The following is a 13,708-nucleotide window of genomic DNA, read 5'->3' on the forward strand; positions in this document are numbered from 1 at the left end:
CCATTGAGCTAACCGGGAGGCGGTTGTCATACTCGGCAGTCTTACTCGGCAGTCTTACTCGGCTGTCTTACTCGGCAGTCTTACTTGGCAGTCTTACTCGGCTGTCTTACTCGGCAGTCTTACTCGGCAGCCTTACTCGGCAGTCTTACTCGGCAGTCTTACTCGGCAGTCTTACTCGGCAGTCTTACTCGGCAGTCTTACTCGGCAGTCTTACTCGGCAGTCTTACTCGGCAGTCTTACTCGGCAGTCTTACTCGGCAGTCTTACTCGGCTGTCTTACTCGGCAGTCTTACTCGGCAGTCTTACTCGGCAGTCTTACTCGGCAGTCTTACTCGGCAGTCTTACTCGGCAGTCTTACTCGGCAGTCTTACTCGGCAGTCTTACTCGGCAGTCTTACTCGGCAGTCTTACTCGGCAGTCTTACTCGGCAGTCTTACTCGGCAGTCTTACTCGGCAGTCTTACTCGGCAGTCTTATTCTGCAGTCTTATTCTGCAGTCTTATTCGGCAGTCTTATTCTGCAGTCTTGGACCAATGAAAAGTATGCATCAAATTTTGTTTCCTTTTCGAACCTTCCTGTAACATGTAAATCTCGTGTAATCCGTTTAACCAAAATCAAACATTTCTTAAGCCATTATTAGAAAGACAATTTTAATATCATGTGCGAAATCTCAAGATATTCCCCTGTCAGATAACATCAGTATTTCCTATCAGACACCGCCCATCTTAGCATGCAGTCATAAATGATCATAATAAAAATTCGTAACTGAATACATTCGTCTCGCAATTAACTTGACATCAGTAATACGATCATACCAAATGTAAAACAAGACACGTATCAATCTTAGAGACATTTTGTCGTCCGAAATACCAGGGGCTAGTCTTGGATACAAACGTTGTGTTTCAACACTTCTGGAGGGTGTGGTTCGCGTTTGTGTTTAGGAACAAAGCTCCGTAATGTTTTTCAGAGGTTTATCTTAGGTCTTTGAGCATATTAAAGATAACCTTTCTGTGCAATTAGATCACCATTCTTAGCGCCATTAACATAATGATCTTCTAATCCCATTGTAGATACGTCATCGCTAGACACTCAGTCTGTGAATCAAGTGAAGTAATTAATTGTTGACTGTTGATAGTTTCGTTAACCAAGGCTACAGTTAAAGAAACACATTAGGCTCAAATGGTAAGATAAGTCAGTTTCTTGAACGCTCCCTCTTCACTAGAGCCGTGACACGACAGAGCAAGTTCTTCGTGCCAAGCAATCAGATATGCAGACGAGGTGGTACAAAAAAATATATGCTTATTTCATGATTTGCACCGCATACTCCTCTCACTCTCTCACAGGGGTAATTTAAATGGGGTCAATTAAAGTATCAGCAGGTCTTGGATCTGTTTGTCGAATGTTCCTCTTTTTCTCAGGGTTAAGTCTACGTTTCTTGAAGGCGACTTCGTTTACGTCGCCAACTGAACGGAAAGTGATTTTAGGAGTTGATCGTTCTCTGAATTTCACTACGGTCGAGTTTGGTTCTGTTGTTGTGGTCTTTCGAGTCTCGCTTTCGCTGGCTGAAGCACTCTTCGCCCTGCAAAGTGAAAGAAGACTTCTGCTTCCGTATCATTGAATGCACAGTCACTGTGATAACTATGATCAGTAACTGAAAGAGCTTGATGGAATCAATGAGGGCTTTAAAAGGAAGCGTACTGAAAGAAAATTGGGACTAAAGGAAGGTGAATATTTTTGAGCGGAAAAAAGCCTGAGGCAGTTTGTCACTAAGAATTATTGAAGATAATTTGGACTGTAATTTGAAAAAGGGGAGTGAACGAGTCACAATTAGTTTTATTTCCGCATCTGATTGGCTTTAGAGTTAGAGTTCAGACCCCTTTTATTTACGACTCTTAGCTTCTAAATTAGACTGCAGCTATCTACTGTCACAAGCCCAGCACAGAGATAACACAATAAAGAATGGCTGACTCACAAATGTACACTGGACACTTACGTTTGAGGAGCAGGTTCGAATGTTTGGACAGTTGTCCACTGTCCGTATGGAGAGTTCTTTACTTGTTTCTTCTCCTCTCCCTCAACTTGATTCTCTTCTATTTTCTGTGTGGGAAAAAAATTGAGAAAATCATCCATGGAATGCAGTATAATTAATGGAGACAAAAGTGAATAAGGCAGATGGTACCTAAAGATTTTCACACAATTAAAAGAAACGATTCAAATTTTGATCTGAGGTTGACATTGAACAAGGAAATGATCCTCAAAGTTGAACTGCTAATAAAGGCAATTGCAAAATAAAAGCCCAGAAAAAATTCAGGTTTGGATGGGACTTGAACTCATGCATCCCAGATACTAGTTGGGTGCTGGCACCAACTGAGCCAAAAAGGTACAGTATTGATAATGATCACCTCAGGGAGGGTGGTACAGTATTGATAATGATCACCTCAGGGAGGGTGGTTATGGCTTGGAATGCATTACCTGATAAGGTACAGTATTGATAATGATCACCTCAGGGAGGGTGGTTATGGCTTGCAATGCATTACCTCATAAGGTACAGTATTGATAATGATCACCTCAGGGAGGGTGGTTATGGCTTGGAATGCATTACCTCATAAGGTACAGTATTGATAATGATCACCTCAGAGAGGGTGGTTATGGCTTGGAATGCATTACCTCATAAGGTACAGTATTGATAATGATCACCTCAGGGAGGGTGGCTATGGCTTGCAATGCATTACCTCATAAGGTACAGTATTGATAATGATCACCTCAGGGAGGGTGGTTATGGCTTGCAATGCATTACCTCATAAGGTACAGTATTGATAATGATCACCTCAGGGAGGGTGGTTATGGCTTGGAATGCATTACCTCATAAGGTACAGTATTATAATGATCACCTCAGGGAGGGTGGTTATGGCTTGGAATGCATTACCTCATAAGGTACAGTACTGATAATGATCACCTCAGGGAGGGTGGTTATGGCTTGGAATGCATTACCTCATAAGTTACAGTATTGATAATGATCACCTCAGGGAGGGTGGTTAAGGCTTGGAATGCATTACCTCATAAGGTACAGTATTGATAATGATCACCTCAGGGAGGGTGGTTATGGCTTGGAATGCATTACCTCATAAGCTAAGATTAATGGCCGAATTTGGCCCTTTCAGGAATGAGATAAGAAAACTAAGTAATTTGTAATTTTATATCATCATCATTTATATGATCATTTACATTTAGGCTTATATCATTTTTAAACTCTGTAATTTATATTCATATATTTTTCTCGGTATATTAGCATCTCTATTGCTAGAGGCCTAACAGCCTCATTTTCATCCGAATTTAAATAAAGTCATCATCATCATCATGTTACATAGTCCTTGACCAATAAGAAGAGGAAATACATGTCATTGTTATAATCAGCAATTAAATATATGCAGTGATAGCATACTCGAAACTAAAATCAATCACAATCAATTTGATGTGAAACCACAGATGGTTAGTGGAAATTATATTGTTTGTGAGCTGTATAATGGATTGTTAACCTCACAATTAATGTCTGTAACATAACTGCTTTAGGAGTTCATTATGGCTCAACAGTCAAGTGAGAGTTTATTTGCTTTCAAGCAAGTTAATTAATATTTTTCTCAACAGTTTGTAGTAAAATACCCACAATCTGAGAGCTACTCTCCTCTTCTTTGCTGAGTCCATTATCTTCCTTGACATTTCTTAGGAGATAAGAAAAATGATAGGAAGTTTTTAACAATTAGTAACAAAAATTAAGTAACAAATTTCTACCTTCATACAAGAGTCCAGCACCAGGTCAGATGGAAAAAAATATATAATTTATAAATACAAACGTTTATCAATGTGGTTCTGTACCTTGTGTCCTGATTTGATGGAGTCAATAAACAACTAGGCGACTCCCACTGTGATGCTGAGGATCAAAATCATGCAATAAATTCAGTTAATCAGTCAGTCAATCAGGCAATTGATCATTCAGCCTATCAATCAAACAGCCCATCAATCAATCAAACAGCCCATCAATCAAACAGCCCATCAATCAAACAGCCCATCAATCAAACAGCTTATCAATCAAACAGCCCATCAATCAAACAGCTCATCAATCAAACAGCCCATCAATCAAACAGCCCATCAATCAAACAGCCCATCAATCAATAAAACAGCTTATCAACCAAACAGCCCACCAATCAAACAGCCCATCAATCAAACAGCCCATCAATCAATAAAACAGCCTATCAATCAAACAGCCCACCAATCAATCAAACAATCAGTCTGTTAATCAGTCAATCAAAGAATTCAAAAACTAAGAAAATTAAGAATTCTACAAACAATAAATCCTTCAATTTAGCAGTGATTCACAGATTTTACTATATATTCCTGAACCCATCAACCAGTTTATCCTAACTTGAACTGATCAACCTTGGGCTTTGACACCACGTATAAGAAATGTCTTATCGATTTAGCACATGATAAAAGGTAATTCGAAAAAGGAAAAGTCAGAATAGTTATACAGAATGGAGGTGAAAATGTGGATTGTACACCTTGTGTAGCTGTGTTGTAATAATAATAGTAGCCTTCTGGTGCTTGAGCTATGTTCCAGCCATGGTTGCAATTCATAATGGGTGTTTGTCCCTCATAGGAAATGACGCATCCTATAAAGAGACAATTGAGGATTATGGTTATGTTAACTCCTTTTTCTAAAACCTGACTAGAAAAACATTAATTATTTATCATGAAACAATCCTCTAATTAAACAAACTCAGCTTCTGAAAGTCTTTTGCCTATCCAGATGTGACATTAGGCTTGGGTTTCTGAGGAGAGTGCTGTGCATGTGTTCTTACCAGCAGAGCTTTCACCATTGGAACAAGTTTCATTTGTCTGTGTTTTTGTGACTTTGCGTTAGATTCAGGGTTTGATTTTGATGGCTCAATGTTCAAGTCTTTCTCATATGCCTTCAGCGCTGCCTGTGAGATAAAATGACATAATTTAAATCTACAACTACATATTAAGTTTAACAGCTTTAAAGATGGCAGTCATGCTAAGGAGAAAACCCTGTGTTTGCAAGCTTTGTCTACAGATTAGATGGCAAGTGAAGGCCTTTGTTTATGCTACTTATGCTAATCCTTTCTTTAAGCGTGAAAACCAGCCCTTAGAACTGCTGTGGTCTGTGAGAGCAACCTTTTGGTAAAGAAATCCTAACACTTTACAAGTACATATAAGAAGATGAGATTCACGTATTCAGACTTTCACAATAACCCCCTTGGTATAATTATGTCAGAAGGTTAAGTCTGTTTACGAGCTTAGTGGCCAATTAGGCCGGTGCTTAACTCCAGTTTCTGTAGCATGAAGCGACTAGGAGTATTTCTACTCCCCCCTGGATGGGATGCCAGTCCATTGCAGGGTTACCCCCAGCATTAAATTGCCGGTACCCATTTAAACACCTGGGTGAAGAGAGGCACTGTGAGAGTCAAAGGCCTTGCCTAAGCACACAACACAATGTCCCGGCTGGGGCTCGAACCCAGACCACTTGATCCGGAGTCGAGCGCACCAACCATGATCATGAGGCCACCACACCTCCACAACTCAGAAACTTGTCAAGAATTCAAATCACAGCTATGTCACATACTGCTTCAATTTATGATATGCTAAAAGTCTTCGTATTCTCCCAAATTTAATTTTCTTTCTGGAGCAACCTTTTCTAAAGTACTAATTTAAATTTGTCTCAATGATACGCAGTATTTCTCGGGTGTCTTTGTTAATGGAGTGAAAGCGCGCGTGATTTAGATAAAGGAATTTGCTCAATTTTTACGGAGGTGCAAATCAGGTTCAACTGATTCTAAGTTATTTCTACAGCAAACATGGGATTATTCCCTTATTGACTTTCCTTTTTCTCCCTAATGGGACTTAATTTAACTCCTTAGTAAGTTCGAGGAAAATGTCATTTTCAACAAGCGCTAAACTGTGTTCTTATAAATAGTGCTTCCCGTGAAAATCATTCAGAGCCATGCTGAAACAGACTTAAAAAAAAAAAATTGGATACGTGTCAAGCGAACTCTTCGAGTTACGATTGATTTGCATGACAAATTTCGCCTGCTCAAATACTTTTTAATCCTTAGCTTCTTATTGTCTTTAGATAACCCGATCTTTCATAGAGGGAATTTTCAATTCAAAGTGTAATCCTCAGCTATAAATAGAACTAGCCCCTTTCTTTTGAATCCTCTCCTATGTTGTGTTACAAGTATTAGGCGTGCTGAACTGTTTTTATCGACAACTTGACCGTTATGTAACTAACAGTAAGCGCCATCGCTTGTGTTCCCCTCAGGCTCATTTAGTTCAACAATGAGCTGTTCTCTGTTCGTTGCTGTAGAAAGTTGTGAGTGTTGTACTCGCTCGGCTTTTGAATCTCTCTTCACGGTCATTCTTGCAAACCGAACAAGGTAATAGTTCTTTGAAGTCTCTTTTTCCAAAAATGTACAGAAGGGGGTTTGCAAACGAAGTGAAATATCGAGTGTAGTAGTAAAAGACATAGAGCACCCATTCAGGTGGCTCAAACGCGTTCAACTCTTGAAAACTCAAAATAAAATATGGCAGCCAACAGGCGGTAAATATAACAAGCATCGCTAGGAAGATGGTGGCAGTTTTGCGCTGTGCATTGCTGTGTGATTCTGCTTTTCTTTTGGCGGAAAAATGTGGATTAGTAGGGCTGTGAAAACGCCATATCCGTTTCTCGTGGTACCTTACCGTACTGAAAATGCGAATGTACATGTAGGCCATCACCAATAGTGGTATCATAAAAAATAGCACAAAAGTGGCGAGGTCATACGTTTTCTGAGTTTTTTCTGAGGTTTTTTGTGCTTCCTCGCTCAAATGTATCTGCCAAGCTAGTTGTATCAGAGAAACGAACGCGGCGATAGTCCATGCCAGGGTTGTGAGCGCGAAGAACGCGCGCCGTGTTACAATGTTATGATAGCGCATGGCGTGCACTATGGCGATGTAGCGATCCACAGATACCAGCAGAATATGCAGCACGGTAGAGACAGAAAGGAATCGCCATATTAGAGTTGTAATAGCACAGGTCGTGAAATTATGAGTGGCTGAACAATAAAGTAAAAAAGGAATTCCACACAATCCTGCGAGTAGGTCACTGGAAGCTAGGCTCACAAGAAATGAGTTAGTGACAGTTCTGAGTGTGCGATGGCGAATGAATAAAATTATGACGGTTAAGTTGACGGCGATGATGAAAATAGCCAGAACGATTGGAAACGTGTCGAATTCCGCACTGAAACTGGCTTCCATTTCTCCGTCTCCAGAATTTTCACCAATGCCTGATTCGGAGTCATTAGGAGTGTTATTGTGCAAACTGGGTCCATCTGCCATATTTGCGTTCATTGTGTTGCCAGTGTTGTTCTCGAATCTAAACGTTGTTGCTTGGCAGTCCGCAGCAAGCAGTAGCTAAGTGATTGCTCTGAAATTTCAACCAGTTGCGTGTTGTGATGTTACTCCCGGCTTCGTTCGCTCCTCTTTGCTTCGTTTGCTTTGTGTATCATCCGCTAGATTAGAGTCCCGGAAAATTAAAACATTTTAAGAAACGTTAGCGTTATTGCCGTGTATATTTTGAGACCCAACAGATTTTCGCCCCTCTTTTGTTTGATTTCCGTATCGAAAGCGAGCAGTAACTCCTGCTTAGACATGTTTGACGGCTTAATACCGAGTTACAAGGTTTGAATTGCTACCTGTCGTTGGGTATGATAAGTGTATGTAATAGATACCTTCAACTTGAGAGTCACTTCGGCTTTTCAACAAATCCCACCAGTCGAGTTTGGTTTGACAGCACCAGTTATCATAACCAATTGACGACATTTCGGTAAATTGAGTAAAAATCTATGTTTTCTCGCTTAAAGTTTGATTTTAAAATGGCAAATTTTATTTTCAATCATCTTTGTTTTGTATCACCCATTCAGAGCCACGAATAAATTAAATCGAGCGTGGTTTTCCCGGGTGAAATTCAACTTCATTAATTCAATCATTTTGATAGTTCTAAGGATGCTGTAGTTTGAGATTTTTTTAGCCTCGTAATTGGACCGAAGCATTTAATGTGATAAAAGTACACTACGAATGTCCCTATTTGCATTTTAGCTATACTTTCAAACTACTTAAATCCTGGATTCACAGTGCTTTTTTTTTTTTCACTTTTGATAAAAGCGTCTTCATGTAATCTGGGTTAACATCAGTTTTTCGTATTCAGTCGTTCTCTGAACTCGAATCAATCAGTTTTACATTTTCACTTATTTCCTTACGTTTGTCGCCCTCTTTTTTCACCTTGAGGCTAAAATATTCTTTCGTCATCGGTTATGCAGTCCAATATCGATTTCCTTCTTGAGTATATTGTAAGAATTCTTTGATCGCGTTTTTAAACATGTCCTCAGGCTTGTCTGAAAGAAATGCGTTCTTCGCCATGATTATTCATAAAAAAAAAAAAAAAAAAACTGTATTCGCTTGTTGTGTTTTCCTACCTGCTTTTTTTGTCCGGTCTTCTCTCGAAAACGAGCGCAGCAACTGTGCCAATATTCTAGGCGAACACAAAACCTCTTCGATTGTTAAATTTGGTCTTAGGTATACTCTGAAAATAGATCAGAGCCTGGAAAGATCAGTAACAACGTGAGTAAAGCTGCGGAAATTCGCTCACCTGATCGTTTCAATCGTTACGCCTAAATACAGGAAGACATTATCAAATGAATGCTAACCGAGCTGGATAACCGCCACTAGCAATGATTGAAGTTACCGGCCATAAAATGTAAACATAGCATATGAAGGTGTGTTTGCTGAGTCATCTGCAACCGTTTGTTATCTTCGCCTAACAGCAGAGAATATTGAAATGAGCTGTGCATTTGTGACAAGAGCGCGTGGGAGGAAGATGCATCTTAATTTGACAATTTAAAAAAGCTCTCTCGGGTAAAGTTCATATCCATCTTTATACACAAAACTTGCTTCTTTTCCGGAAACACCTCAACAAAAGGGTAATTAACGGCTCCAGAGGGATGAAATTCATCAATATTTTGAAGGAGTTAGGAAATAACTGTGAAATGGAGTTGTCCTTAACAAAAAAGATGGGATTGTTGAGGTTTTAAGGAGAGAAGAGTGTCATTAACTTGGTGTGAATGAGCTTGAAGTCGACAATGGCAAGCTAAAAAATAATCATCACTATTAGTACTAAAATGGCAAAAGGCATTGAAAATGAAATTTTTGAAACAAACCGATCTTTTTTTCGTATCAATCAAAATACTCATTAAAAAAAAGAACTCCCGTTTTCGTTCTAAAAGTTCTTTATGGTATAAGAGAGAAACCTAAATAACTTAATTTAAGAAAACATACTAAGCTTTTCTCCCTCCGTTTGCATTAAAAAAAAAAGCTGTGTAGCTGCTTTCTTGATAGGGAGGGGGGAGACAAGAGGAAGGGGGAGGGTAGAGGCGAGAAATTGAAGTGAGAGAAATGTTTCGTCTCTGAATTAGAAGTTATCTCTTTAAACTGAACTTTTGATAGTAAATCGTTCTGCTTGGTGCTTTTCGAAAATGTCTGATTTAGCAGTTTTATAGGCGTACCTGTTAAGATAATAATTGTGATCTTTATCACAGACTGTAAGTGTTAAAACCTCGGCCAGCCGTCTCCCCCCTTCTGTTTGCGTGAACGCCTCACGCAAAAAGACACCGACCCATTTTGTCTAGAACGAATGGTAATTTGGCTTTGTTACCGGCCTCCTTTGGCATACTAATGGTTATAATATTAAACTTAGGAAGTGATAAGTCCAAAGTTTCGTCATGCTGTCGTGTGCGATTATTGTATCCTGAAATTACGAAGACATAATCGTACAAAACGCAACTATGAACTCTTCTTGTCAACTTGAATTCAGACGTGTACAGGAAAGTGGTTTAAACCGACTGAAGTTGCTTTAGGTTTGACTCGCTAAGTGTAGAATACAGTTTATTCATGAAGAAGGTTTTGTCAGCGTCATTCCTTCAGGTTTAACGATAGTAGAACAAGTGAAATATTAATTGTTTTAAAATGTTTTCAGGAAAGACCTCCCAACAGTAACAAGCTTTATATAATTACGGTGGCTAATTTACCATTTCAACTTTGTTGATATATCCAAATTATTTCGTTACTCTCACCGACGCAGCCCCAAACAGTTTCTTTGGAAATTATCAGCCTTTATTCATTTATATAATAAAACAAGGGATTCGTTATTTCACGGATTAACATCATGTAATAAAAAATCTCCGATATTTGAGATGCTGGCTGATAGAAACGTTCGTTTTATCGTAAGAGTCGCGATATCGAAAGTGTTGGTTATTGTTGTCGTTTTAGTGTTTCTTTTATAGTGAGATTTAGGGATCTCTCCATTTGGAAGGTCAATTTTATCGCAATTTTCCTTGTTTATTTAGATTCGGCAGACCGAGAATTCGTTATGATTCGTTAAAAGTTACTTATTCATTGTGATATCGCGTGTTTATGGGGTGGTTCGTTATAGTGTTGTATTTTGTGGGGCTGGATTTATTGTCTGGTGCATTTGTTTTAACAGATGGTCAATTGTATTCTGAGTTTTGTTAGAGATATTATGAGCCACGTTGTTTTTAAAAACTCGTATGTAGGAAAGGATGTAGTGAACCATGAAATGCGATATTACGCCAGGTTTGGCCAATTGTGAGGCTCTCTACAACCCAAAATGTAACCAGAGGGTCTTTTCATTGTTGTGCTAATGATAATTAGAGGCTTAAAGGACGTATAGAGCCTTACAAAGGATGTACCCTTGAACATTCGGCGGTAGTTATAAGTTGAAAATGGCTTCTTGTTTTCTAGAGAAGGCTGCGAGTGCATTAAAAAAAAAAGCTTTTGTGTGGTTCTTTTAAGTGCAACACGCACATTTTGTGATTATATTAGCAACCGCTAAGTACAGGGTAATTTCCTGATAGTCTGCCGCCGTATTCCACTAAAATTTCTTCTACAGTGTATGGCTTATTTTTACCCAAAACATGTTTTCCTTCCTTGATGATTGAATTTTCATACGCAGTGTGCCACGTCAGCCCTAAAAGCCTACAATTCCAAACGCTTCGACAACTGTTGCTCATATTGATTGTTCACTTTTGTTACCTTGCATTACCTCGTTCCAACATTAGAATCCTCTATGTTACTGTGACTTCGTTGTTATTCGTGATGAGAAAACCATGAAAGGCTACTAGCTTACTCTTTTCCAGCTTTGGTTCATTTTACTTACCTTATATAAGCGCAGGTGAAACTCTTTCTTCTAACTCCATCGAGTGCTTTCTATTTGTAGAGAAGGAACTCTTGTTTAATTTCCACGGTTTTTTTTTTTTTTTTACGTTTCAGACCGTTGTTTTAATTCCTTTCCTTTACTCCCGTGAGGTATATTCAAATAGTTGCCCTAAATATTCGTCCTAGTTGCTTTTCCTCATTCATAATTGATTTTGAAACTGTCTCGTGTAGTTTACAAAAGGCTTCTTGTTTGCCCGTCAAATTTGTTTGCACGAAAGTCTTTTGTTTCGTTGTAATTGTCGTCATGCAATGACCTTGAATTGTCATGAAAGGTTGGACCTTCCAACCGTGTGTTAATTACAAAATAGATTGCGATAAAACGGAGGCAATGCAGCAAACAAAAACAACTGCAATATTTATTGTAATATGTCATGTAACGAACCTCTCTCAGAGAAGAAGTAGGGAAATATGCACGACATTTACAGGCTTAAAAAGAAAAGTGCAAGCTATTCTGAGAAGAGCTAGATTAAGCTAGTCACACTAGTCCAACATAATTTTTTGTTGCAACTGATTTATGCAAGGCTTTTAAGTTTACTATGCAATGGGATCGTTTTGTGTCTGGGTGTTAGTTTTTTCTTTTGAATTTAATTATGAAATCATTTATAGCGATGATAATTATTGCTTTTGCTCTTTGGTGCTGTGCCCAAATTGATAAAAATGTTCAGTTTCCCTAGAGTCTATTGTCACACTCTGAAAAGAATTTATTTGCTCTTCGTTTATTAAACACGAAGCATGTCACTCGTGTTCATCAGGCCCCTTCAGTTTTCCATAACATGCAGCGTTTTGTAAGATCTTATCACACTAGACATTTGAGGTTTGCGAAAGTAATTTGATAGCACACAAAGTGCATGTTATTAAGCTTCTTTTGAGGCAAATGGAAAACCAACGAAATGGCTGGGTTTTTTTTGCCGTGTTGAATAGGATTTTAATGACATGAGTCAACTTGTTAGTGAAGGGTTCTTGTTCTTCCTTTCTTTTCAAGTTAGCTCTGTATCGGTTATTCTTTTTTTTTTTTGAAGGAACGATATTTAAAGAAGAGTACATTAACTTTTTCCCTTTATTCTTGGTAACGGAAGAACATTTTGCATTAATAATCTCGATTTGAGCTACATATTTGGTAAAACTGTAATTCTTTTTGTCAAAACCAAGAGAGGTTGTATCGAATTTGATGGTTTTTTTTTTTTTAGGAGAAAAACACACAAAATTTTGCCACGTTTATAGTTTCCATAGAATTTCTGCTCGCGAAAGTTTACGTTTGATGTTTGCTATTTCGATGTCAGCAAAGGTTCCAGCTTTTTTTTTCTCGATTAATGCATCATTGCCAACTTTCTGTATAACATAGAATTTTGTCGGCGGTTGTTATTCCAATTAACAGCATTTGAAGTTTTTCATGTGTCAGAAAGGTCCCTTAATGACTTTGTTTTTTGTTTTACAACTGTGATTCGTCCTTTCTCTTGAATGAAATTTGAATTTCTAATGTTCTTTGGTAGAAACTTAGACATCTCCGGTTTGTTTTACGAGAAGGTTATTGTCTTTTAATTCACTCGAATCATCTGGTGATACACCTCATGAATATCTTATTAAGTGCTTGGAAATCTCAAGCACTTGAAAAAAGAAAGCTTGGCTTGCTATTTGAGTTCAATTTGATAACACGTCTTTTTTACTTCATTTGGCATGATTTGTTCTATACTTCTGTTTTGAGATTTGTTTGTAGTATTCTTGTCTTAAATTTAAAAGTGTGTTGTGGCAAAATATCATGTCAAGTCCAAACTCATTCTTTTGTTGGTCGCTTAACACAAATGCATTGTTAGTGGTAGCTGTAAGAAGTATGATTTGAATTGTGGCACCTGTTAAAATAAATCTGCCAGAATAAAAAGGAATTTAATGGGACAAGAAAAGTCCTGAGTACTCTTTGCTCGAGTATGCAAACCTCAGGTAGTTCTGATTATGCAGTCCAGTGCTCTACTAACTGAACTCTTTCCATTTAAAACCGTAAGACATAACTAAATTCCCACATCTCCAGCACAATAATGTTAGGTAATATATATAAAAAAAGGCGGCCTTTGTTGAGGCGGTCGGTAATTTCAACTTTGTTAATTGCATTCTATGGCTCAGCACTGTAAGACATCTTTACGATCTTTTCTGTACGAGTCAATAATTAGTTCTTATTAACCGAGTGGGAGGTCTGTATGGGAGAATCTTGACCGAGGTCGCCAGTACGGACCGAACGCAGTGAAGTCTGTTCCGGCGACCGAGGTCAAGATTCTCCCATACAGACCTCCCACTCGGTTAATAAGATGTTTATTATATGGCTGTGTCTTATATGCCAATTTTTTATATTCTTTGTACCTTCTTTTTCTAGACCAGT

The 13,708-nt window shown here is 38.4% G+C and overlaps 2 protein-coding genes and 1 pseudogene across 8 annotated transcripts in view; all 3 read right to left on the reverse strand.

Moving 5' to 3' along the window:
* The window catches only part of LOC148724246 (histamine H2 receptor-like), a 45,365-nt pseudogene that overhangs the window by 2,981 nt on the left and 28,676 nt on the right, over positions 1-13,708 (reverse strand). The window lies entirely within an intron of this gene.
* Positions 629-13,708, reverse strand: part of LOC111344801 (WW domain-binding protein 4) — a 48,292-nt gene continuing 35,212 nt past the window's right edge. The window contains 7 exon segments of the mRNA XM_088733879.1: positions 629-1,576; positions 1,991-2,094; positions 3,662-3,716; positions 3,871-3,925; positions 4,554-4,664; positions 4,854-4,904; positions 4,907-4,976. Of these exon segments, the coding sequence (XP_088590005.1) occupies positions 1,348-1,576; positions 1,991-2,094; positions 3,662-3,716; positions 3,871-3,925; positions 4,554-4,664; positions 4,854-4,904; positions 4,907-4,976 (675 nt within the window). The 3' untranslated portion in view covers positions 629-1,347.
* LOC148724247 (histamine H2 receptor-like) lies at positions 5,665-11,464 on the reverse strand. 6 transcript variants are annotated; one of them, XM_088733873.1, is made up of 4 exons: positions 8,757-9,324; positions 8,526-8,632; positions 8,310-8,444; positions 5,665-7,562 (listed from the first exon to the last, which is right to left on the reverse strand). In XM_088733873.1, the coding sequence occupies exon 4, from the start codon at positions 7,399-7,401 to the stop codon at positions 6,346-6,348; it is 1,056 nt and encodes a 351-aa protein (XP_088589999.1). In that variant the 5' UTR covers positions 7,402-7,562; positions 8,310-8,444; positions 8,526-8,632; positions 8,757-9,324; the 3' UTR covers positions 5,665-6,345. The 6 variants fall into 6 exon arrangements, with proteins under 6 accessions (XP_088589999.1, XP_088589995.1, XP_088589996.1 ...); XM_088733869.1 differs by having other exon boundaries at positions 8,526-8,650; XM_088733870.1 differs by lacking the exons at positions 8,310-8,444; positions 8,757-9,324 and adding an exon at positions 11,282-11,464 and having other exon boundaries at positions 8,526-8,650.

Source organism: Stylophora pistillata, chromosome 9, assembly GCF_964205215.1.
Source record: "Stylophora pistillata chromosome 9, jaStyPist1.2, whole genome shotgun sequence".
Classification (NCBI taxonomy): Eukaryota; Metazoa; Cnidaria; class Anthozoa; order Scleractinia; family Pocilloporidae; genus Stylophora; species Stylophora pistillata.

Coding starts and splice junctions, on each gene's coding strand:
- LOC148724247 (XM_088733870.1), bottom strand. CDS start 7,401: ATGAACGCAAATATGGCAGATGGACCCAGTTTGCACAATAACACTCCT.